The sequence below is a fragment of the Capsicum annuum genome, chromosome 3, assembly GCF_002878395.1.
Source record: "Capsicum annuum cultivar UCD-10X-F1 chromosome 3, UCD10Xv1.1, whole genome shotgun sequence".
In the NCBI taxonomy this organism is placed as follows: domain Eukaryota; kingdom Viridiplantae; phylum Streptophyta; class Magnoliopsida; order Solanales; family Solanaceae; genus Capsicum; species Capsicum annuum.
In genome coordinates, this window is record NC_061113.1 from 128174726 (window position 1) to 128199459 (window position 24734).

The following is a 24734-nucleotide window of genomic DNA, read 5'->3' on the forward strand; positions in this document are numbered from 1 at the left end:
ATCCTAATTAATATATATCTCTTTTTCTCTTATCATATTTTTCTCCCTTATTTAAGACATTATTTTGCTGCTAATTTATATTTATACCCATAAATATATAAAGTATTATATTTATAACAGAAATATACAAATTATGTTATATATAAAATTTATACAATGTATATACCATATACACACACATATATATATATACACACAAAGTATAAAGAAACATACTAAGCATATTTATATATTTATGGTATATGATATAATATACCATAACTATGCAAAGTATGTTTTACATAGAAATAATTTATTCACACACAGTAAAATCTTTCATGTATAAGAAAATTAAAGAAATAAATTAGCGGCATCCTAAAATTTAATAACAAATCATCATTTCCTATTTTTTAGGAACGAAAAATATATTAAATTAATTAAATAAATTCCTAAAATAATAAATTTGTTTGAAAGATAATATTTGTTATCTAAAAAATAGGAAACAATGATCTGTTAATATAACATTCATATTTAAAATTTTCAAATATGAGAAACGGCTATTAATGTAAATATTATATATGTCATAAATGAAATTCATTAAATATAACCATGTATATGTAATTATTTTTATAAAAATGACTAATTGTGTTTAGTAGCTAAATTTTAATTGGGTAAATCATATTTGAAATTTTTCTTTCAAAGGTTAAAAAAATATTCAAAAACAAATATGAGCAAATACAAATCCAACTCCAATTTCAACTTTAATTCCAATTCCTGTAAACTTTAGTTTTCATTGCAAACACTTACTAAATGGATGGAGAGAGAAATTTCCAATCCAAACACAATCCTTTTTCATTTCTCACCTAAAAGGCACTATTTTTGACACCTCTGAAGAGAATGATGATGTCTTTTTGTTACCTACTTTTAGATCTTAAATTAAAGTGAAGGTGTACTTGTTCATATATACTCCTTATTGCTTAAGGTATTTTTCCCGAATCTCAACTCTAAATGCATGCCGCTACTTAACCAATTTTTCCTTTATCACCTGTATGCTTTTCTTGTTGCTAATTTAACCTTCAGATACTTACCCAGTAGCAGAAATTTGAGCCTATAAATGTTGGTTTTGATTGTCCGTATATTCAGCTTTTACATTTATGTTTTTCTAAATTTGTGCAGATAAAATGGCAACAAAACAAGGGTCGAAATCTCAAAAATTGAGCTCAAGAGTAGGTAATTCGCCTACCTCATCAACCACGTCATCATCTAAGCAGTTTCCAGAGCATTCGATAGACGATGTGACCTCCCCGGCTTCCTCATCAGCTAGGAGTAAGCGGCAATTCTATTACTCGGAAAGTGTGTCAGCAGAGACGGAGAGACCCAAAGAGAATGTTACCGTGACAGTGCGTTTCCGACCTCTAAGGTGGAACTAATTTTACTCAGTTTTGCAAATTGACACTTTTTTTTTTCAAAATTAATTTGGTCGTTACTGTGATTAATTTAGCCCGAGGGAGATTCGACAAGGGGAGGAAATCTCATGGTACGCAGATGGAGAAACCATTGTTAGAAATGAGCATAATCCTTCACTAGCATATGCATATGGTATGTCTTGTTGTATGTTGCTATTCTTTGTGTATAGCATAGACAATGCGTTGCTCTTATTAGAAGCATAAGATTTACTTCCTTATTGCTTGAATGCTTCTAGTTCATATCTTTCTATTTTCCTATTATTCAACCAAAAAATGGTTGACTTAATTTATGACTAGAGTCAAAAATTTCTTCTGATATTTGTTAAACTCCAAATTACTCTACTAAGGTTAGATATCTTTTGTGTCTATTTAGCTGTCACAACGTGTCCCCTCTACATAACTGGCAATTTTTTGTACTTTGATAACCCCTTGCAGAATAGCCACTTATGTGATGGAGTTACTCTTTACATTTTGTAATGTCTTTGGTTCTACCATGCATCTTCTTGATGCTATCATATGAAGCTATTTACTTTATCAAACTACCGATGTTAAAATGTTTATCAACTACGTCATGATATTATGAATTGCTCCTCTTCAAAGAAAAGGTATTATGAATTGCAACAGTACTTGTACTTTTCAAAAATAAAATAAAATATGTAGGTTAATATTAATGTTTGTCAATTGAGGTCATCTCAAGGAATTGGGTCTGTGACTGAAAATTTAGCATAAGAAGGACACTTCAGCATCCTATACTGGACTTGAATGTTTGAGTCAGGTGCTTAATTGTTTATTGCAGCTTTAGTGTTTCACAGTAGTTAGACTGTTTGAGCTCACTATTCACTATCATTATTTCAGCAACACAACAACAACAACATACCCAGTAAAACCCACAAAGTGGAGTCTGGGAGGGTAGAGTGTATGCAGACCTTACCTTACCGTACCGTACGGAGGTGGAGCAGTTGTTTCCGAAAGACCCTCAGCTCAAGTGACCAAATCAAAGTAGTAATGAAAATGAAGAAAAAGAAAAGAAAAAAACAATAGTGAAGAAAAACAAGACAACTAATAGGAAAGTAAGGCGGAACTGTAACATAAATAACAAGGTGAGACCTCCTAAACATAATAAACAATAGGTGACAATAGATAAAAGCCAAAGACAATGTGAATAGGCTAATACTACAACAGACTTAGAGCTTTGAACAACCACCAAACTAAAGACTACAAGAATAGGTTAATACTCGGACAACATTCAACCACCTACTAACCTTCTAGCCTGTTCCGCGACCTCCATACCCTCCTATCTAAGGTCATGTCCTCGATAAGCTGAAGATGCACCCTATCCTTCCTAATCACCTCTTCCCAATATTTTCTCAGCTTTCCTCTGCCTCTCCTCGCTCAACTATATTAAACCTCTCACACCTCCTCACTAGGGCATCTGCACATCTCCTTTTCATATGCCAAGCTATTTTAATCTTCTTGCCCTTATCTTGTCCACCATGGGGGCCATTCCCACTTTGTCCCAGATATCTCATTCCTAATCCTATCACGTCTAGTATGCACACACTTCCATCTCAACATCCTTATTTCTACTACATTTTTTTAATTGGTAAGGTAAATAATTTTATTAACAACAGGGGAAACCCCGTATACATATACCCAAAAGAAGAGAACCTACATCCAAATATGGTTCTCAATAAAAGAGTTCCAATCCTCTATACAAATTGGGAGCTCACAAGTTCACGAAAAGTAAAACAAGGTACAAAACACTACTCTTTAATTTTACGAAATCAAGTTCCACCCCTTCAAACGCCCTTCTATTCCTCTCTTTCATAATAACCCAAATGATTGCCAAAGGGACAACACTCTATGCTCTTAGTCGTTCCTTCCCCTTTTAGGAGTCCAACTTTGCAAAGCCTCCTTCACTATACCCGACATGACCCATTGCGTCCTAAACAAGTTTAAGGCCACCCTCCATAACCGACAGAAGAAAATGATCTACACTTTCACCAGTACTTTTACACATGAAACACCAACTAGCATGAGTGATTTTCTTTTTTCTCATATTCTCCGCTGGTAATATCACACCCTTAGCCGCCAACCATTACAAAGAAACACACCTTCCTTGGTGCTCTAGGGATCTAAACTGAATCATAAGGAAATGCACCTTCCTCTCTCACTAGCAACCTCTTATAAAAAGAGCTAACAGTGAATAAGTCGTCACCCTCTCCTGCTACCTCGTGCATCCAAGTCTATCCCGTACAAAAGCTCCAGTAAATTGTGAAATTCTTCCATCTCCCAATCATCCCAATCATCCCAATCATGAAGGTTCTTCTGAATCTTAAATCCTAGTGAATAACACCTTCACGAGACCTACAAATTTGTTGGACTATCATCTCTCTGGGTTGTTTACCCTTATTTTCCACTTGTATTTTCTGAACGTGAGGGTTCTTGATTGGCTAACACTCCGTCCCATACAACAAAGCCGGTTTAACCACCACTCTATAGAACTTACCTTTAAGTTTTAGCGGTACCTTCATATCACAGAATACTCCAGACGCAAGCCTCCACTTCATCCACGTCGCACTAAAAATTTGTGTGTCATCATCGTCGATCTCCCAATTTCCTTGGATTAAAGACCCAAGATACTTAAATCTTTCATTCTTGTGGGCAACTTGAGTATCAAGTCTCACCTCTTCGCCTGCTTCATGAGCTGTATCACTGAATTTACACTCCAAATATTCTGTCTTGGTCCTACTTAACTTAAACCCTTTAGACTTCGGAGTCTGTCTCCATACCTCCAACCTATCTGGAACCTTGCCGTGAGTTTCCTCAATCAAATAACATACACCGAGGCACGTCACCCTGAATATGACGCGTCAATTCGTCCATCACCAAAGGAAAAAAGAAATGGGCTATGCGTTGATCCTTGGTGCAACCCCATCTCGACTGGGAAGTGCTCCAAATCACCTTCCACTGTTCTCACCCGAGTCTTGGCTCCATCAACCTAATGTAAGCCGCTGGTACACCTTTAGACTCCAAAACCATAATCATTATTCAGTCTTAGTTCTTTTTGTGTATTGTGTCTGACAATTGTTTCAATAATTGATTGTGAGACATGCTTGTCTTGTGCATTATAATGTCTTGGTCCTTCTGTATCTAACTACTGTCATAGCCTAACTAACAAATTTGGTTGACTCTCTACAGATAGGGTTTTTGGTCCTACCACCACAACGCGTCATGTCTATGATGTTGCTGCACAGCATGTTGTTGGTGGTTCCATGGAAGGAATAAATGGTATGTAGCTCTTATCTTATGACCAAGGATTATGTGTAAACAAGTAAATAGAGTTCATGTAGCCTTGGATGTGCATTTGCTGCTTATGAACACCACCATCTTTTGCTTGCATATTTTTCTGATAACCTATACTTCAAAAGAATTCGGAAGGCTGATAATGTTATAGTGGAAGGCTCATTTATCTTTCAATAAGTGCCTATCAAATGCAAACACCTAGAGTTTCAAAGAAAAGTGGTTGCTAGGATGAAACCTTTGCCATCTATGGCATGTCTTGTAGCTTTGAGTGAGCAAGCTATCAGAAAGTTAGTTGAAGAATGGTATTTTTTCCATTGAATTTGAGATGTAGTTAGGCCTCTGTTAGGTAGCTGGTTTATCCTTAGCAACCAATCCTTTTATTGAGAACAATATTTGATAAAAAGTTACCAGTCTAAAAAAAAAAGAACAGTATTTGATAAACTCGGAATTGTTGTACTTTGATTCTAGTCTTTCTTCTGAGACCAACTGCTGTATTCATTTGTTATGAAAGCGCTTCATCCACTACCATATATACTGCTCCTTTTCTTGTAGATATATATATATATATATATATTTTTTGATATCCGTGGTTTCCGGGTATCGCTTTGCGAACCCGACTAGCTGTACCCACCGGCCCCCGCTGTTTCAAGGCGGAGTTCCGGCTAGTTCCACGGGCCCTGGATGCGCGGCCGGTTTTCAATGCCTCCGGTGGCCCTGGTGGGACTCGAATTGGCGACCTGAAGGACTTTGTCCTCAGGCCTTTACCAGCTGAGCTACCACTCAGGGTTCCTTTTCTTGTATATAGATCTCACAGTTTTCCTGATTTTTTGAACGAGTTCCCTTAAAATCCTTAGAGGAAATTTGAGATGCTGATATTCTCTTTTACAGTCAGATATTCATCTGCTTTTCTTTCAATGGCAGGCACGATCTTTGCATATGGAGTTACAAGCAGCGGGAAAACCCATACCATGCATGTAAGATAGTTGTTTCTATGTTGTTGATTTTATCTACTCAAAGCATATCTTTTCCCTCTCCCAGCATGCTTTTTAACTGAAACATCCTTAAGTGAGTGTACAGGTTGAACATGATTTAGGCGTGTGAATTTATCTATAAGGATCTTACATTTGGAAGAATGGAAAGCCTATTTGATTACTTCTAGTTCAATTTATTAGTTTTTTTGCGTTTTATTTTATTAGGTCTTCTGCATTTTATATTATTAGGTTTATTAGTTTTTTTGCGTTTTATTTTATTAGGTCTTCTGCATTTTATATTATTAGGTTTTCTCATGTCCGTTCTTCTTGAAAAGGATTGTGCATTTCTTGTTTGGAGAAAGATATATTTGTGCCTATATAAAAAACTTCTGCAAGAATTGGACAGTAGAAGTTTGTTTTATCTCTAGTTAAACTTGCTATTATATATATGTGTTGCTATGAGGTTTAGATGGGGAATTATCCGTTTAGTTTTTTTGTGAACAGGCTTTGATCATAATGCTGTGTGGATGATCTCATTAATCAAGTGCTACAGAACTACATTATTACGTGTTTACAACTACCTAGTTGATCAACTCTTTGTTTCTTGCTTTGACATTAGTCATTGGATATACGTTTAATGGTTTCCACTTTGCGGGTGTAAATGAAATAAATAGTCATTTTATCTCTAAAATAATTTGCTGCAGTCATGCCACTCATGGAAGATTGGCCTGTTGGATGCCAAAGATAATGTAGACTTACCCCTAAAAGTAAAAAGAAAAATATCCAAAGGAAACATATGAACTTACTTGACAAAAGAATATATCTAAAGGAAACATGTTATAACATAGGAGTATCAGATTGAAGAACTCAAAAACCAGGTGAACAAACGGAATTAGGTGAAAGGTTGTTCATAGGTAAAACACTATCCCAAACTTCTCTTTCTTCCTTATTCTTTTAATTGGTAATACATTCGTGCTAAAGAAAGAAAAAAAGATTAATTTGAGCTAGAATCTAGTTATCATTGAAAGGGTTTGAGGCAGCTCAACTTTACTTTTTTTGTAGTAACTATCCTAACATGAAAATAAGGACCAGAAACTGTAGCAGATATTGAAACTGCTTGCTACTGTTCAGTGAAGAATGATGGTATGCTACTGATCATTGTGAAGGAATTTCGAAGTTCTCAAATTTCTTGTAGGACTCCAGTGTTATGATAATAAGACTATGCTAAGGTTGTTCTTTTTTTGTATAAAGTAAATAATTTATATTGAATGTATAAAGCCGTAAATTAGATCCTGTATGCAACCAATATACAAAGAAGTAGAAATGTAAAAGTAGGGAACCTACACTCTACCAAAGGCACTCAATCTTATACAGAAACAGGAACTTCATGGGCGTATAACAAATTGACGAAAAGAGAGAAGCTATTCCTCAAACGTATCACTTCAAACGCCCTCTTTTTTTTTTTTTTGGATAACGTGAGCATTTTATAATCTATACAAAAGAAGCACTAAGATTCTGCAGTTATTACATCAGGAGCCTTACGAGTTATTTCAATTCATATCCAGGAACCTCTAAAATTTCAGTTCCTACCTACTCTAGCCTGTGAGATAACTGAGAATATCTGAGAAGCTCTCTACATCATATACATTTTGTGCGTTGCATCAAAAGGCTAAGAGGGATAAAAAATTGAACTTCAGCTTGTGTTTGTTCTCTCTTTTGCCTTCAAAACATTTAAGATTGTTTTATTTCCAAATGACCCACCAAAGACTGTTTCGCTGATAGTCTTTGATGGTCTCTGCTCCTTCTAACAACATACCCAGTATATTCCTACAAAGTTTGGGGGGAGGGGGATGTACGCAGTCCGTACCTCTACCTTAGAGGTGAGGTAGAGAGGCTGTTTCTGATAGACCCCCAGTTCAAGACAAAAATAGTCTAGAAAAAATGTAATATAAGTACAAGAAACAATAGATAGTAAGAAAAACAACATATAGTGAACGAAACAAGACTACCACAAAATAATACTACAATCGATCTACCCGCAACAACAAACATCACCAAAACTCCAAGAACAAGAAACTAAAAGTCGTAGCACTACGACTACTAGTAAAAACAACAAAACAAAGCACTCCTACCTACTAGCATGGACACACTCCTTTCTACTAACCTGCTACCCTAATTCGCGTACTCCACTCCTTCCTATCTAGGGTCATGTCCTTGGTAAACTGTAACTGCTCTATGTCCAGTTTAATCACCTCCCTCCAATATTTCTTCGGCCTACCTCTACCTCTCCTGAATCCATCCATAGCCAACCTCTCATACCTCCGTACTAGGGCATCAATGCATCTCCTCATCACATGTGCGAACCGTCTCAACCTCGCGGCTCCTTCCTTATTCAAAAAATTGGCAATAATGGATGCTTTGAGGCTCTTCTTGAACTTCCAGTTTCGTTGAATGGAGCTATTGTCTCCTCACCTCTCCTTGAACCTTGTTCCAGTACTGTTGGAAGAAAGCCGAAAAAGAAACCATGAGGCCTAGGAGTTTTCTCTTGTTTACAGTTATTCACCACCTCCATAACCTCTTCCCCGATAGCCTTCTCCAGCCATTCCCTCATCTCCCTCATTATTGTTTCCTCTACTCTTTCCTTGTTTGTTTAAATTTGTTCCCCCCTTTACAACACCCTCGGTGCTTCCCTTTGGTCAGTGTACCTGGGGAGAAATCAAATGCCCCTAGCAGTGGAACTTTCAGTGCAGTTACTAATCTTGAGTCTCCACTGCCCAGTCCTCTGTAGCTTCAGCTGATTCAGCCCATATTGTGAAGCTTCCTGCCAAACAGGTCGTCAAGAATTCTTTCTCAACTGCGTATGTCCACAAGACCAATTGAAACCCGGCTTCTTCCGCTATCTATTTTCCTATATCCTCCAGGTTCAAAACTGGCCACACCTATGCTTCCTTGTTGAATTTCTTGGCTTGTTGAGAATATCTCTCTCCAGACATTTTTTGCTTCAGCTGGACTGCAAAATATTCTCTGAAAATTAAGCTGACAGAATCCCAGCCAATGATGTGTGTTGAAAACTGGATGGGCTGGAAACAGTGGTGTTGCATTAGAATTCGTCACAAGTGCCGCGCATGCTTGAGACTCATGGAAATTATCTCCTTCCTTCCGGTGTGTGTCAGTGTGTGGCTGTTCCGGCTGGGAGCCACTTTCATGTTTTGGTTGCCTAGATCTACCGACACCAGGGCTGTGGTTGGATCTACTAACTAGTCGCCAGTGGTGTCTCCAATGTCTTGAGCTTATAACTGTCATGTGAACTGACATTGTCTCTCTGCAGCTTCTTGTCTCTGACTGATGTTGCAGTTAAAACTAGATCAGGTCATTGTCTAACAGTACCATACTATTTATGAGAATAAAGATAGTTAACGATAAAACGGAAAAGCACATACTGGAAGATAAGGTGTCTGTTGCTTACAAAAATTGGAATGAGAAAAATGAATCCAGTTTTCAGGGAACAGTGGTGTTGCATTAGAATTGTCACAAGTGCCGTACTCATGGAAATTACCTCCTTCCTTCCGGTGTGTGTCAGTGTGTGGCTGTTCCGGCTGGGAGCCACTTTCATGTTTTGGTTGCCTGGATCTACCGACACCATGGCTGTGGTTGGATCTACTAACTAGTCGCCAGTGGTGTCTCCAATGTCTTGAGCTTTAGACTGTCATGTGAACTGACATTGTCTCTCTGCAGTTTCTTGTCTCCGACTGATGTTGCAGTTAAAACTAGATCAGGTCATTGTCTAACAGTACCATACTATTTATGAGAATAAAGATAGTTAATGATAAAACGGAAAAGCACATACTGGAAGATAACGTGTCTGTTGCGTGCAAAAATTGGAATGAGAAAAATGAATCCAGTTTTCAGGAACATACGGTGAAATGTATACCTATATACCTGGGAACATTCTCAGATAGCCTACCATTCTTTGTCTAGTTCCTGAAATATCTGAACTCATGTGTTATTCATATTAGTGTATTTAAAAGCAAAAGTGACAAGGTCCATGGGGCTTAAAGCGAAAAGCTAGAAGTGAAGTACACATTTTATGAAGAAAAATAGAAAACCTCTATGGGTTTAGTACAAAAAAGTTAAGTTGCAATTAAAATAATTAACTTTAGCATCCAATATCCAATGCCAATATTAATCCAGCTCCTCAAAGTTGAAATTGAAAGAAGTGACAGATCCTTGTTGGGATCTATGAGAAATATTGGAGAAGAATATTATTGAATTGTTGTATCTACATTATTACACTATGACCCATTTACCGGCACTACATGCCAATCCTATTCCAAGTAGGACAATACATTACGATCCTTTTCCAAGTAGGATTGTACATACTTTGAGCACCATGGGATCTCAGGTTCAATTCCCAATCGAGACAAACACTAGCTGGTTTCTTCCCATCTGTTCAAGCCTTGGTGGACAGAGTTACCTGGTACCTGTTGCTGGTGGGAGATGACGGGTATCCCGTGGAATTAGTCAAGGTGCGCGGAAGCATGCTCGGATACCATGGTTATAAAAAAAGTAAGATTTTATATACTATTCTTGTTCCTACTCCAATTCAACACTCTCCCTTAGGTTGGTGCATACAAGCAATATGTACCGATCTTGTTATAGATGTAATTAATACGAGGACCAATAGGGGACTTGGTGAAGATATTGCAAGAAAACTGGTAAGCAAGCACTGCTTGGGACGTTTGGGCGACCTCAGTTGAAAAGGAACAAGCTGGAAAAAAATGGCCAGTAAACTAGTAAACGTTGCTAGAAAGTTGATTTGTTGTTGGACAATTGCCGAAAACTTGTATAAAATATATGGGACATCTCAGAATCAAGAGACAAGTGGATATTGAACAAGTCACCGAAAAACAGTCCGAAACAGGCTCACGTGCCGGGGCTTGGTCAAATCTCATCGGAGGTGACGATCCCATGGGAGATGTGGGGAGGTTGATTCACAGTGGTGCTGGTTGGGGTTTGGTCGAAGGGAGACATTGGACCTCTTGGTGGTGTTTTTTCCGGCATAACACTGACGAAAAGTGAAATTACGTAAATTAGGTCTGAGGAGTCACCAGGAAGAAACACGATGCTGTGCTACTCAGTTATAAGAAAGCAGTTCGAGAAAATGCACGGTGCTATGCAAATCAGATATAAGAAAGTAGTCATTGGAAAGATGCATGGTACTATGCAAGTCAGATATGAGAAAGTAGTCATAGAAAGATGCATGGTTCTATGCAAATCAGATATGAGAAAGTAGTAGTTGAAAAAATGCATGGTGCTACGCAAATCAAATATGAGAAAGTAGTCATTGGAAAGATGCACGGTGCTTCACAAATTAGATATGAGAGTAGTCACCAGAAATAAGCACAATGACTACATTCTTTGTCCAGGATACCTCTCAAATCAGTCCTTTCAGCATGATTGTTTCTCATGCATATATTATTGGCCCAATTTTTGCTAGCATAACTCTACAACCCAAAATAGAACACAAGAAAGGGAAATATTCCTAAATGCCTTGTAGCCTTCTCCCTATAAGTGTGGTGCGCTACACACCCATAAAAAGGATTCTACTCGATGCGGCTTTGTGGGCACCCAACGACCCTAAGCCTAGCTCTAATACCAAGCTTGTCATGGCCCAAACTAAGGACTGGCCGTGACGCGTATGTCTAGCCCACCATGGATCGGAGACCACCCCATAGTCGTTACGAATAACCCCGTTAAAGTAATAGGAATTAGACCTAACATGATTCCAAATAGAAAAACTCCAATCATTTTTATTTGATTGAAAGGAGAAAAAAAGGAGGTAATATCGATACCTAAATATTAATTCAAATTGACTGAATCTCAATGACAATGAACAAGAATTGACAATTGGTAATGTAAGTAAATATAGAATGCACGTAATCCCACAGAAGGATTTCTCTTTGTGAATTGTAGGCAGTATTCTTTTAGGAGACATGCCAACACCCATTTGGGCAACCAATTCCAATGACCCAATCCTTTATTTTGTCATCAAGGTATTAGGCCTAACTCACGCACCAAATGCTATCTCAAAGGGAGGCGGATTGCCCAAGGCTTATAAAGAGACCACCTATCTCATTAACCACCAATGTGAGACTTTTTTCATTCTTCAACACCCCTCATGCCTAACACTGGATATTTGGTGCGTGGGCAATATTTAATTTGGGGGCCCAACATTAGGTGAGATGGGTCCTGCTCTGATACCATGTGAGAATTCTTGGAGAAGAATTATTGAATTGTTATATCTATATTATTACACTGAGACCATATTTATAGATACTACATGCCAATCCTATTCCATGTAGGACACTACATTACAATCTTTTTCTACGTATCTATATACTATTTCTGTTCCTATAGGATCACTTTGAGCCCGTTTGGATAGAATTAATATCTGGTCAACCAGCTTTTAATTTTTCCTTTTTAGCTTTTTTAGGTGTTTGGTAAAATAAAAAAGGTACTTAAAAAAAGCGAAAAGCTAAATTAAAAAAAAGCAAAAAGTGAGAAGCTGGGTACCCCCAGTTTTTTACTTTTAGATTAAAATTCTTTTAAGTTTGACCAAGAAATTTACCTTTTTATCTCTTATATTTTCCTCCAATTTCAATAATACCCCGAATTTGTAACCCTTAAATATATTATTGTTCTTTCTTTTTCTCTTTGCCGCTTCTCTCCGTCTCTTTCCTCTAGTTTCCTCTTCATCTTTCTTCTTTGTTTTTGAGTTATTAGAATTAAAACTTATATACAATTCAACTTATTTATGGTATTAACATCGTTAAGGTCATTTAAGTCATTTTGACAACAAAAAAGTGCTTAACAACACTTGTTTACCAAACACATCAATAACTTTTTTTCAGTTTCAGCACTTCTATCCAAACTCTTATTTGTTTAATTTATAAACACTTATTTTCAGCTTTTAAGCACATAAGCTAAAAAACTATTTTTTTTAATCCTATCCAAACAGATTCTTTGTGCACTGTTAATTGAAGCTCAAACTTCTCTAAAGTGGATGGAATCCCTATGAAGCAGTTACCTTTTTTCATTGCTTTAAGTTACAAAATGATGGCTTTTAATAAGGCTGATTCTAACTACAAGGAGTTCACAAATCTTTAAATTGCCTTGGCAACTGTAGGTTTCACATGATAGTCTTGCTGTTTGTTTGCTTAAAAATTGGAACTGCTGTTACCGTTCCCTGTACTTTATGCAATGGGCCCTATCTAATCAACTTACTGTTCATCTGAGGGACGAATCTGATAATTTTACGTAACTTGTGTCTCATCATAGGGTGATCAAAGATCTCCTGGTATTATACCATTGGCTGTGAAGGATGCCTTCAGCATTATCCAAGAGGTACTTCTAGTTAGTGCAAACTTTATGGTTTAGACTCTTGACATAAACACTTGGCTGAATTTGTTGCTGGTTTAGACTCCGAGCCGAGAATTTCTGCTTCGCGTCTCATACCTGGAGATCTACAATGAGGTGAGGTTCCAACCATTTATGAAGAAATTGGCTTTTCGCTTCAAGTCCGTAGTTCTGCTTGGTATATTGTGTAGTAAATGTCAACTGTTAATCCCCCTTTTGATCTACTTTCCTTTTGTTGTTTATCCTAATTACTTGACCACTTATAATTAAGGTGAATTTTTTCCATCTCCATGATTTCCACCACTGTGGATAATGATAAAAGGCTGATTTTTCGTCTTTTCAACAAATAACTACCATTGAATATGAATTCACAAAAAAAATTTAAATTCCATTTAGATAATACTCGGGCATGGTTTATAAGAATTCATCTATACATTTATTAAAAAAATGAGTAGCATGTATTTATTATGTAACACCATTACCAGTCATACAAAAGTTTTGAAACAATTTCGTTTTGAAAACTTTCTTCAATCTAAAAATGTATGGGTGGAATGAGCAATAAAACTATGACCCATACGTTTCCATTTTCTGTTTTTGAGATATAGGCTATCAATCATCTGACGTGTAAGCATGATGCATGTATAGCATAACTTCATAAGGCTCTGAAAGAATTTTGATGATTCATTGAGCTATTTTGTTTACACATAAAAAATTCATACATTCAGAATACCAATTTCTTCTGTTTAATTGTGGTTACTTGAGAATTTAAGGGTTGGTGCTTACAGTTTCGTTAGGTGTTTAAGGATGAAGCAGTTTTCTGTTAGTTGATAGCATCCTTAATGCTTTATTCAGGTTGTTAATGACTTGCTAAATCCAGCTGGACAGAATTTAAGAATCAGAGAGGACACTCAGGTTTCATTTCCATTAATATTCTTATGCATGTTCACATAAACATTGCTGATAAACACCTACTTTTCTTTATGATGCTGCATCAAGTCAGTAACTGTTATGGCTTCCTTGTTTTTTTAACTTTCATTCACTTGGCAGCTCTTGTTTTTCTACTAGGTATCCCTTCAAATAAAAGAAACTGCCACTTCTACATCTTGGAGGAAGTGCAGTTTAATTTAGCATGATCAATATATTCTTGGCACCTTATCAGTTTATTCAATGAAATTTTACTTAATCAAAACGAAAAAAAGGTTCAGTGATCAACCCATCTATCTTCAACCCTGCAATGGAGGACTATCATAAATGACATGCGTGAATAGTTTCTTCCTTAGGAATGCTACATTAATGGTATTGTCAGCAGTTTGTTTCACATACAAGATTCACCTCCAAGCTTGCCAAATCTGAAAGCGCTCTCTAGCTCAGCAACAGCAACGCCTTGAACTTTAACTATTATGAGTAACTTTACGAAGGTGTCTTCTAATTCTGGAAAGGATTTTGATAATCGAGGAATTCACTTTCTCCAACTTCGAAACTCAATGGATAATGGGTCTGCACCTTTAACCTTCTACACTAAGTATCTGACTTGGTTCTCCTGGTAAGATTTGAACTTGTGATGTGCGCCCCCCATAAATCCACATTGTACTTCCTTTTACGTTGAACTAAATTTATGGAGCAACTCAGTTAGCAATTATTCTCTTTTTTTGGGTGGGGTGGGGTGGGTTGGGGGCTAGCAATTCTTATCAATCTAAAAAGAGTACTCTTAACCTTTCTATCCAAAAAAGGCCCAGCTAGTGAGAGCTTTTACCCTGGTATGTTGGAGAGAATCTGGGAATATAACAGATCTCTATTCATGAATACTACATCTAAAGTCACCAAGTTCGACTTGAATGATTTCCCTGGCACATAATTAAAAAGGGAAAATGGTCAAAAATACCCCTCTAACTTTAGTTTATTGGTTAAATTTTCCCTTAGTTATACCATAGGGCCAAATATACCCCTTCCGTTAGAAAACTTAACAAAAATACCCCTCATTTTAACGGTTTTCCAACATGGCAACTAAAATCCTACATGGCCTAATATTTGGATTAGGTGAACACGTGGCATGGCACCTCACCATCATATTTTTTTTTTTTCTGTTGTCTTTATTCACCTACAAAATCCCTAATCCAAAATAAATTCAACTTCTCTTTTATCTCTCTTCAAATCTCAAAAAACCCATTTTTTTTAGAAGGTAACGGTTGTATGTATTAAGCACAAATCAGTACATAGGTTGTACTGAAACCATATATACATGTGAGCAAAAGAAAGCAAAACAAGCCTACCATCCTAACAAGAACCTAAAGTGTCTAGGATAGATATAGTATCTTCTGAATAGACTGATTGCACCAAAAACAAAACAACAGAATACAATTAACTTTGATCTTCTGGACTCTATTGCTACTGTTCTCAAAACATCTAGAATTTCTTTCTCTCCAAATTGTCCACCAGATGCAAGTAGGTATCCTCCTCCACCTGTTTATCAGCTCCAGCTCCACCTGCTTCCCAGATAAGGAGAGCTTCAGTAATCTTTCTAGGCGTTGTCCAGGCACCTCTGAGATTAATGAAGATCTTCCATAACTGGTTAGTGATGTTGCAGTGAAGAAATAAATGATCAACTGATTTTGCTTCTTTTTCACATGAGAAACATCTAGAACAAAGAATCCGTTTTCTCTTGATCAAATTTTCTCATGTGAGCATCGCTTCCTTTGCCAATAACCATGAGAAACAAGCAACCTTATATGGTACATTAGTCTTCGATATATGTTTAGCGGGCATGTCATCTCCACTCTGGGTTCCTGTGAATTTCCAGCTGCTTGTGAAATTCTATCATTCTGTTCACCTCCCAGTCGTTCAAATTTCTTCTAAGTGTCAGATTCCAACCTTGAGGGGACCACATTTCAGCTATAGATCTCTGTTGGTATTGAGCTATAGCAAAAATATCAGCAAATAAGACTTTTAAGGTTCCATTCCCCAACCAGTTATCATTCCACAATGAAGTTTTGCTACCATTTTGTACTCTGATAGAGACTTTACATTTAAGTGCTTGCTATAATACCCTGATAAACCTCCAAAGGCTAACACCATAAGTTGAGTTAATTGGCTTTGTCATCCAGTTGTCTTCCGCTTCATACTTAGCTTTGATCACTTTGCTCCATAAGTTTTGAGGGTCTTGAGAATATCTCCATAACCACTTCAATTTGATTGCTTTGCTGTGATTCTTCAAATTTCTCACAGTCTGCCTTGAGCGTTGCTAAGAATTACTTCTTTCCACTTTACTAGATGATACACCATTTTTCTTTATTGCCCTGCCACAAAAACTTCCTTCTAATATTGTTCAGTCTTTGAGTGACTCCTACTGGTATGGGAAAAAGGGACATCATATAAGTCGGCATATAATCTAGGACTGAATTAATCAGAGTGAGTCTCCCACCAAATGACAAGTATTGACACTTCCATCTTGGAAGATTTTTCTCACATTTCCTTATGACATTGTTCCAGATCCCTGTAGATTTTGATTTTGCTTCCAATGGAATGCCAAGATAAGTAGTAGGGAGAGCCCCACTTCTCCCCCTAGAATCATTGCCAAAGCCTCCATGTTTGTTACTTCATTAATTGGGAAAAGAGGACTCTTTTCTCTAGTTAGTATGTAGCCTAGAATTACCTTAAAAATGATTAAGATAATTCTTAGAATTCTCAATTGTTCCTTATCTGCATCACAGAATATCAAGGTGTCATCCGCGTACTGGAGATGTGTAATATCTTGGCTATAATGACCATTCATTGTTACCTCAAAGCCCTTAATCCACTCATTAAGATTGACGATTTTGATCATGTTGTTTAGCCCTTTCCATGACAATTATGAACAAAAAAGGGATAGGGAGGTAGGCCTAAGAAGTATTGGAGGGAGTTGATTAGACGAAACATGGAACAGTTACAGCTTACGAAGGACATGACCCTTGATAGGAAGGTGTGGAGAAAGCGGATTAGGGTAGAGGGTTAGTGTGTAGGAGTACTTCTGTGGTGTATTGGTGATACCTATGTTTTTTGAATAGATATTTTTAGTATCATCTTGTGCGTGTCTTGTTTTAGTTATTATCCTTTTCTATCTGTTATTATAGTATTGCTGTGTGGATGTATGCTTTTATGTGATTTGTTTGTTATATTGTTATCGGAAACCTCTACTTCATCTGAGGTAGTGGGATGGTCTGCATACACTTTACCCTCCCTAGACCCCACTTGGTGGGAATACAATGGGTATGTTGTTGTTGTTGTCATTTAAAAAAATCGTGGAATCTCATGCAACATTTAAAAATGACAGTGGAAGCTGACGTGGAGGCGGTTGTGTTAGACACTCCGAAATAGGGTTTAAAATATTGAGTTTTATTGAGTTGAGGGGTTCAGATGGCAAAAGTGTAAGTATATGTGTTTACTTTACAAGCTCGGACAAGTATATGGTTCCACTATACCATTTTGCCTAAAGTTTTCATGAAAGAAATGGTAAAATTGTTCTATCAATCTTAATAAGCAAAGCATAATAAACCCGGTTATAAGAGATAAAGAAAAGTTACCGAATGCTGATTGCAATGATGGATGTTGATATTTTTTGAATATTTTTAACTCTTAACTCCACAAAAAGATATATATGCATGGACTTACTCAATTCTTTTGTTGAAGACACAGATCTTACCCTTATCTATGCTTGTTTTTGAGTACCCTCGGCTAAAGAAAAAAAAAGTCAATAATAATCCAAAAGAAGTAATGAAAGTACAAGAAACAATGGATAATAACAAAAACAACAGCTAATAACGTGACTCAAACTACAAATCGAGATATCACAACAATATAATTAGACCTAATAACAAATAATAGCAGAACAAAAACTATAACAAAACTATACGATAATCCAGATATTAGAATAATATGGTTAAACCTAGCCTTTATACAAGAATTTCATAAAGCCCGACCGAACATTCATCTACCACATGTAAGCTATAAAAATATAATACGATAATCGAGATATCATAACAATATAATTAAACTTAATATTTATACAAAAATTCCTCAAAATTCGACCGAACATTCATCTTTCACATGTATTAAGTAGAAAAAATTAAGAGTATAGAAACTCTACAAAACAATATGATAATTGAGACATTAGAACAACAACAGCAACATACCAGTGTATTCCCACATTGTGGAGTCTGGGGAGGGTAGAGTGTACTCAGATCATACCACTACCTCAGGTGAAGTAGAGAGGCTGTTTCCGATAGACCCTCAGCTTAGAACCGATAACGGTATAACAAACACGAAAGATAAGTGCATATAATCTTGTACGGTATGCAAGATAAATTAACACCGCTAGCAACAAGATAATACGACAATCATAAGAAATCGAGACATTAGAACAATATAATTAAATCTAGCCTTTGTACAAAATATTTTTCAAAGTCCGACCAAAGATTCATTTATAAAATAGACTTGAAATTGATGAAACTATTATAGTCCGCAAGTTCAAAGCTCATCGAAAAAGTAGTTATAAGAATATCTCCGCTACCAAAAACTTCTAGACCCAACAAAAATGTAGCAAAAGCATCATGACAATTGAATTGGACATGAAATTAGCAATTATATCATATTGAATTCACAAATGATTAAGAAATGGACATAACAAATAACAAATTTTGCATAAATTTAAGGAAAAGAGAAAATTTCAGGAGGAGTTTGGTTGTACCAAAAACAGCGAACGATTTACTTTAATAGAATTAATCATAGAAAAATTTCTTTTATTTAAGGTAAAGCTCTAATTAATTTAGATGCATTAAATATTGTCATTTCTTACCTTGGATAAATAATCACACCTAAAGAAATTATTAATCAAATTAATTGTGAATTTTTTTTAGAACATGAGGGAATTTCTTGGCCCCAACTATTATTTCCTTTTCCTTATATAGACCTTTTAGGATTTAATTTTGTTCAAGATGTGAACAAGCCCACACACACACACACACAAAACAACATTGTTCTATTTTCCTTACTTCGGCCTTTTACTACTTCTATTAGATTTTACTACTTACTACTACTACAAACTCCTAGAAAAAGGAAAAAAAAAAAAAGGGAATCCTAATTTAGTTGGTAACAAATAACCAAAACTTTAATAGCTATAATTTTAATAAAGTTTAAGAATCTTAAATATTAATATAATAATTATAATTAAATGTCAATTATTTGAAAAAAATAGTGAAAAGACAATTTTATCTATTGTGGAGTCTTCTAATGAAGTGTAAAAAGTTCGAATCACATTTCTAAGAGTCTTCACACTTTTAATATAAATAGATACCAATCATAAAAATAGCATTAGATTTTGTGATTAATTTCTAAAAGAAATATTGTATTTATAATGTTAATGAATTTAAATAAAAATGTAAATGCCTAGGGTATGGGATATAGTATATATAATACAGATTTTACATTAATGGAAGATTGAACATGTTAAGCATAAGATAGATATTACATAGGATAAAGGGGAGAATGATTATTGTTCAAAATTGAGGGGGTGTTTGATTTTAAAATCAAAGTTGAGGGGTGTAAATGATTTTAATATCAAAGTTGAGGGGTGTAAACGATTTTCACCCGTAAATATTTTGCTTATTAGCTCATTAATTTGTAATGTATTCTGAAAATGCTACTGAAAAGATGTTGATTTCAAACACAAATTGTTCATGAACGAGAATCAATTAATTCTTCAGTCTTTTAGGAGATTTGTTTTCTTTAGAAGAAAAGATATAGAAATGGCGTTTATGAGATTTGAAGGGGGAGAGAAAATGAAGAACGAAGTTGAATTTATATTTGGATTTGGGATTTAGTTAGTGAATAAAGAGAAAAGTGGAAGATAAATTTGGTGGTGAAGTGGCATGCCACATGGCATCCACTTAATCCAAATATTAGGCCACATAGGATGCTAAATTGCCATGTTAAAATAAGGGTATTTTTGTTAAGTTTTCTAACAGAAGGGGTATATTTGGCTCTATAGTATAACTAAGGGCAATTAACCAGTAAACTAGAGGGGTATTTTTGACGCTTTTCCAAATAAAAATTGTGCAAGCGCCCTTGAGATAATAAGCAGGACAACACTAAGGGGGTGTTTGGATGGACATTTTTTAAGTGACTTGAAAGCTAAAAGCCAAAAGTAGGTAGCAACCTACTTTTGGCTTTTTTTTTTTTTTTTTGTACTTTTAAGCCTAAATTAAAGTGCTTTTAATTACTTTTTGTCTTTGCCAAACATCTTTAAAAATAAAAAGATGCTTAAAAGTCGGAAGCACTTAAAAATAAGTCAATCCAAACACCCTCTAAGTTCACATAAGTAACATATCTACTGCAGGGTATATATACAACTGAAATCTGATGAAGAATATATACCACCATGATGCTTCCTCGTTGGGATTAAAAATTATTTCGGCATCTCAAGTGGTAAGGTCTCTTAACATTTAATGATTTGTGCAAATCTAAGGGTGTATTCGGTCAAAGGAAATGCTTTCCCTTTTTCTCATGTTCGTTTGGTTGAAAATTTCGGAAAATATATTCTTTAGGAAAACAAGCTCCTTGAAAATAAGAAAAATGATTTCCTTAATGAAAGTAGGGAAAACAAGTGACATTTTCTCCTACCACTCTCATAATCACTCACCCCCCACCTCCAGTCCACCCACCACCCCTCCCCCCAACCACACACCTCCCCCGCCATAATTTCCATCACTCCGCCCCTATCCATTCTCATTGTATTGTGTTAGACATATACAAATGCTTTAAGGATAATATATTTTACGTGCATACGGATCACAAGAAAATAAGTAAGAAACAACTTGTTTTCCTAACAAATATTTTCTAGGAAAATGTTTTTCTAGAAAATGAAAAACATTTTCCTCCTTACCAAACAGACCCTGTGTTGTTTGGTTGAGAACAGAAGTTTCAGAGAAGGGATTGTTCTTATTTAACGGATATATATGTATCGATGGACTAGCTGTATTGCTATGGTTCACAGCTACATAAGAATGTTGATACAGCTACATAAGAATGTTGATTGGATGTAAATTAAATTGACTATTGCGGGCATTTTTTAAAAACCAGTACATCTATGGTTCTATTGTGAGCTACAATCTAGGGACTGTTTACTGCTTATACCTTATTTAGTGTCACTGTTATCTAACATCACTTTCACTCGGTTAGTGCACACATTAAGCAATATCGTGGTTATAGCACCTGTAGCCACTCTCTGATTGACTTCTTCTGGGTTCTTTAGCCAGCTTTCTGTATTAAATGCTTTGAAGCATCCACCTGATGGGATGCCCAGAGTCTACTAAATCTGCAATGAGGGCCTTCTCCTAGAAGCCAATCTCACACGCTTATGTTCATACATCTCCAGAGAGTCATTTACCATTGTTGACGTTTGTTGAGCTTCTAGATGCTTTAAACAAAGTATTAAATGCTTACTTTTTCAATATGCAGTGGTCTTCTTTTTTTAATTAAAGTAATTTGCAGTTTGCAGTGTTCCAGTTATTTTTAAAGTATTGCTTATGCTGGGTTAGTTTGTAAAGTATTGCTTGTGCTCATTTTTCTCCATCCTAAGCTATTAGTATGTTGAAATCTCTTATTTGATGCTAACTTCTTTGAAATTTTATAGCACGTTGCCCTTCAATGTTCTGATTTCTTTTTGCAGTTCTTATTTGTTTCTCCTTAAATGATTTTTAGGGTACCTTTGTGGAAGGAATTAAGGAAGAAGTTGTTTTATCCCCTGCTCATGCTCTATCCCTTATTGCTGCTGGGGAAGGTATAGGCTGATGTTTTTATAAGTCACAGTATAACTATCTTCTACAAGAGAATCTAAAAGTAAATGTTTCCATTTTCAACTTTTACTTTCTTAATGTCTACTTTCGTATCCATGCAAAAGAATACATTTAATTGATGTTCATCAACAACTGTCCGCATTTCACGCTAATTTTTCTGCATAATTTATTAAACCAGTTTTTCTGCATAATTTATATCAAATCAGTTTTTTCCTCCATTGCTGGGAAGTTTCTTCACTACAAGTTAAGAAACAAAATTTTGCTAGACATATCATGCCAAGAGGATCATATATATATATATATATATATACATGATGTGAGTACTGTTTTCTAAATTGGATATATGATATTTGAATGCAGCAATATTTCTGTTTCTAAATTTATTCCTTTTGGGGATCTTCTTTCCCCGAATTTGTTCCTCTTGTTTGGGTATTGTTCAGTATAGCCCTTGACTATCATTTTTATAGGTTTGCGGTCCGGTGTCTTTCAGGCCCTTAGCTAAAATACCCTTTATAAGAAAGAAGAGAATGGGAAAAGAACCGTGGGGGATTTCATAGTGAGATTATTACATCAAGCTATGGGAGGTTTGGATTGTGATGTATACTATTTTAAAATATGAATGAGCATCAAAATTAAATTATCTTCGTAGTTATTTTTACTGATCCTAGTTGATATTCAGTATATTTACAATGTGTTCTTACTACTCGCAAATCCATGGATACAGACTGTAGATACCTAGCTTGCGGCACATATAATTAGTTGGAGACCGGCAAGTGTCTTGGTGAATATATCTGCAAGTTGATTTATCTGATTTTATAAACTTTGTGATGATTCTTTCCGAGAGTTTTTCTTCTTCTTTTTGAATAGGAATCTGTCTCTTTTTATTTTTATAATCGAGAAATCTCCAAGAACTATGTGATCCACTGATTAAATACACAATGGTACCTCACCTCGGATTTGCCGCGTCAATTCATCCATCACTAAGGCAAAAAAGGGGCTAAGGGATGATTTCTGGTGCAACCCCATCAAAATAGGAGGTGCTTTGAGTCTCCTCCCAACTGTTTGCCCAGGTCATGGCTCCATCGTACTTGTCTTAGATTGCCCTAGATTACACCACAAGTACACCTCTAGCCTCCCAACATCTCCATAAAATCTCTCTTGGGACTTTTGATAAGCCTCTTTTTTTAAAACTTAAAAAAGGCTTTTTTTGGAGAAAGTTAACTGGTATTATTAACATAGAGATACACCAATAGTGTACCTCAGTAGTAATTATATCAAAATAGTAAGGGACATCCAAAAAAAGCTCTTATCACCTATTTACCTCATAAACTTTCTAAAAGTAAGGTGATGTCCCCCTGATTCTTAGGAACAATATGATTACACCAAAAGTAGAAGGAGAGATAGAAGCAGTTCATTTTAATGCTTTGGTAGGGAATGCTCTTGTTCTCAAAACATCTCCGGTTTCTCTCCATCCATATTGTCCACCAAATGCAGGCAGGGACAATCTTCTATCTCTCCTTGTGTCCTAACTGATTTCCATCTCTATTTCAACATGCAAGGACTTCTGCAGTGTTCCTTGGCATGGACCATCTAATACCCCTCAGATTAATGAACCACTGCCATAGTTTCTCAGTCCCTTTGCAGTGCAAAAAAGTTGGTTTACTGTCTCCGTCTCAGGTTCACAAAAACAGCATCTGGAGCATAACTGTTTTCCGTTTTTCATTAAATTTTCCTGAGTCAGAACTGCTTGTCTTGCAACTAGCCATATGAAGCAAGCTACCGTATGAGGTATCTTCGCTTTCCAGATTATCCTCCAAGGCCACACTTCCTTGATTTGAGTTGAGATATCCAATAACTTGTAAGCTGATTTCACCTTGAACTTGCCATCTTTCTCCAGCTTTCACAATAGTCAATCTTCCTCAGAGGTGAGGCTCTTGGCTTGTTCTAGAGTATAGTAGAATTGAGTCAGTCTCTCCGCTTCCCAGTCATTGAGGAACCTTCTGAATGTCATGTTCCAGCCTTGTGCATTTTTGACTTCTGCGATTGTGGCCAGTTTCTGTTGATTAAGGTTATAGATGTCTGGGTATTGTTGTCTCAGGGGTGTTTGTCCCACCCATACATCATCCCAGAACAAAGTCTTTCTACCATTTTCGACATTGATGACAGAATTGCCCAACGTTTTTGGCCACTGATTTCTGAAAGTTCTCCCTAGACCCACCCCTTAATGAATTTTAACTTTCTTAGCAGTCCATGATCTTTCCTTTCCATATCTTACAATGATGACTTTCTTCCATAAACCTTTATCATTTGCTGCCAGTCTCCATAACCATTTTGACAATAGGCTCTGGTTTTGGGCTTTCAAATTCTTAATTTCCAAACCCCCTTCTTTTTTGTTGGTTATAACAGCATCCCACTTGACCAAATGATACTTCTTCTCATCTTCATCATTACCTTGCCATAGGAAATTCCTTCTGATAGCATCCAACTTCTTAATGATCTTTCCAGGAATTGGGAATAGAGACATCATATAGGTTGGCATGGAATCAAGAAAACTATTTATTAGTGTGACTCTTCTGCCCAAGGATAAATATTGACTTGTCCAATTTGCCAACTTCTTCTCACACTTTTCTACCACAGAGTTCCAGATGTTTATGGACTTGCTTTTAGCTCCCAAAGGCATGCCAAGATATATGGTGGGAAGCTCACCTATATTGCCACCTAAGATAATGGCCAGGATATTGATTTGTGGTACTTCATTCACTGGGTAGACA

At 36.2% G+C, this 24734-nt stretch overlaps 1 protein-coding gene across 3 annotated transcripts in view; it reads left to right on the forward strand.

Annotated features, from left to right (window-relative positions):
• Nucleotides 1-776: 776 nt before the first annotated feature.
• The window catches only part of LOC107863735 (kinesin-like protein KIN-7K, chloroplastic), a 59719-nt gene continuing 35761 nt past the window's right edge, over nucleotides 777-24734 (forward strand). Inside the window, exons 1-9 of one of the 3 annotated variants that reach the window (XM_016709840.2) lie at nucleotides 777-961; nucleotides 1156-1399; nucleotides 1481-1578; nucleotides 4647-4736; nucleotides 5673-5725; nucleotides 13061-13126; nucleotides 13202-13255; nucleotides 13991-14050; nucleotides 21869-21947. In XM_016709840.2, coding sequence (XP_016565326.1) covers nucleotides 1161-1399; nucleotides 1481-1578; nucleotides 4647-4736; nucleotides 5673-5725; nucleotides 13061-13126; nucleotides 13202-13255; nucleotides 13991-14050; nucleotides 21869-21947 — 739 coding nt within the window. In that variant the 5' untranslated portion in view covers nucleotides 777-961; nucleotides 1156-1160. The other 2 variants (XM_016709842.2, XM_016709843.2) reach the window with 2 other exon arrangements.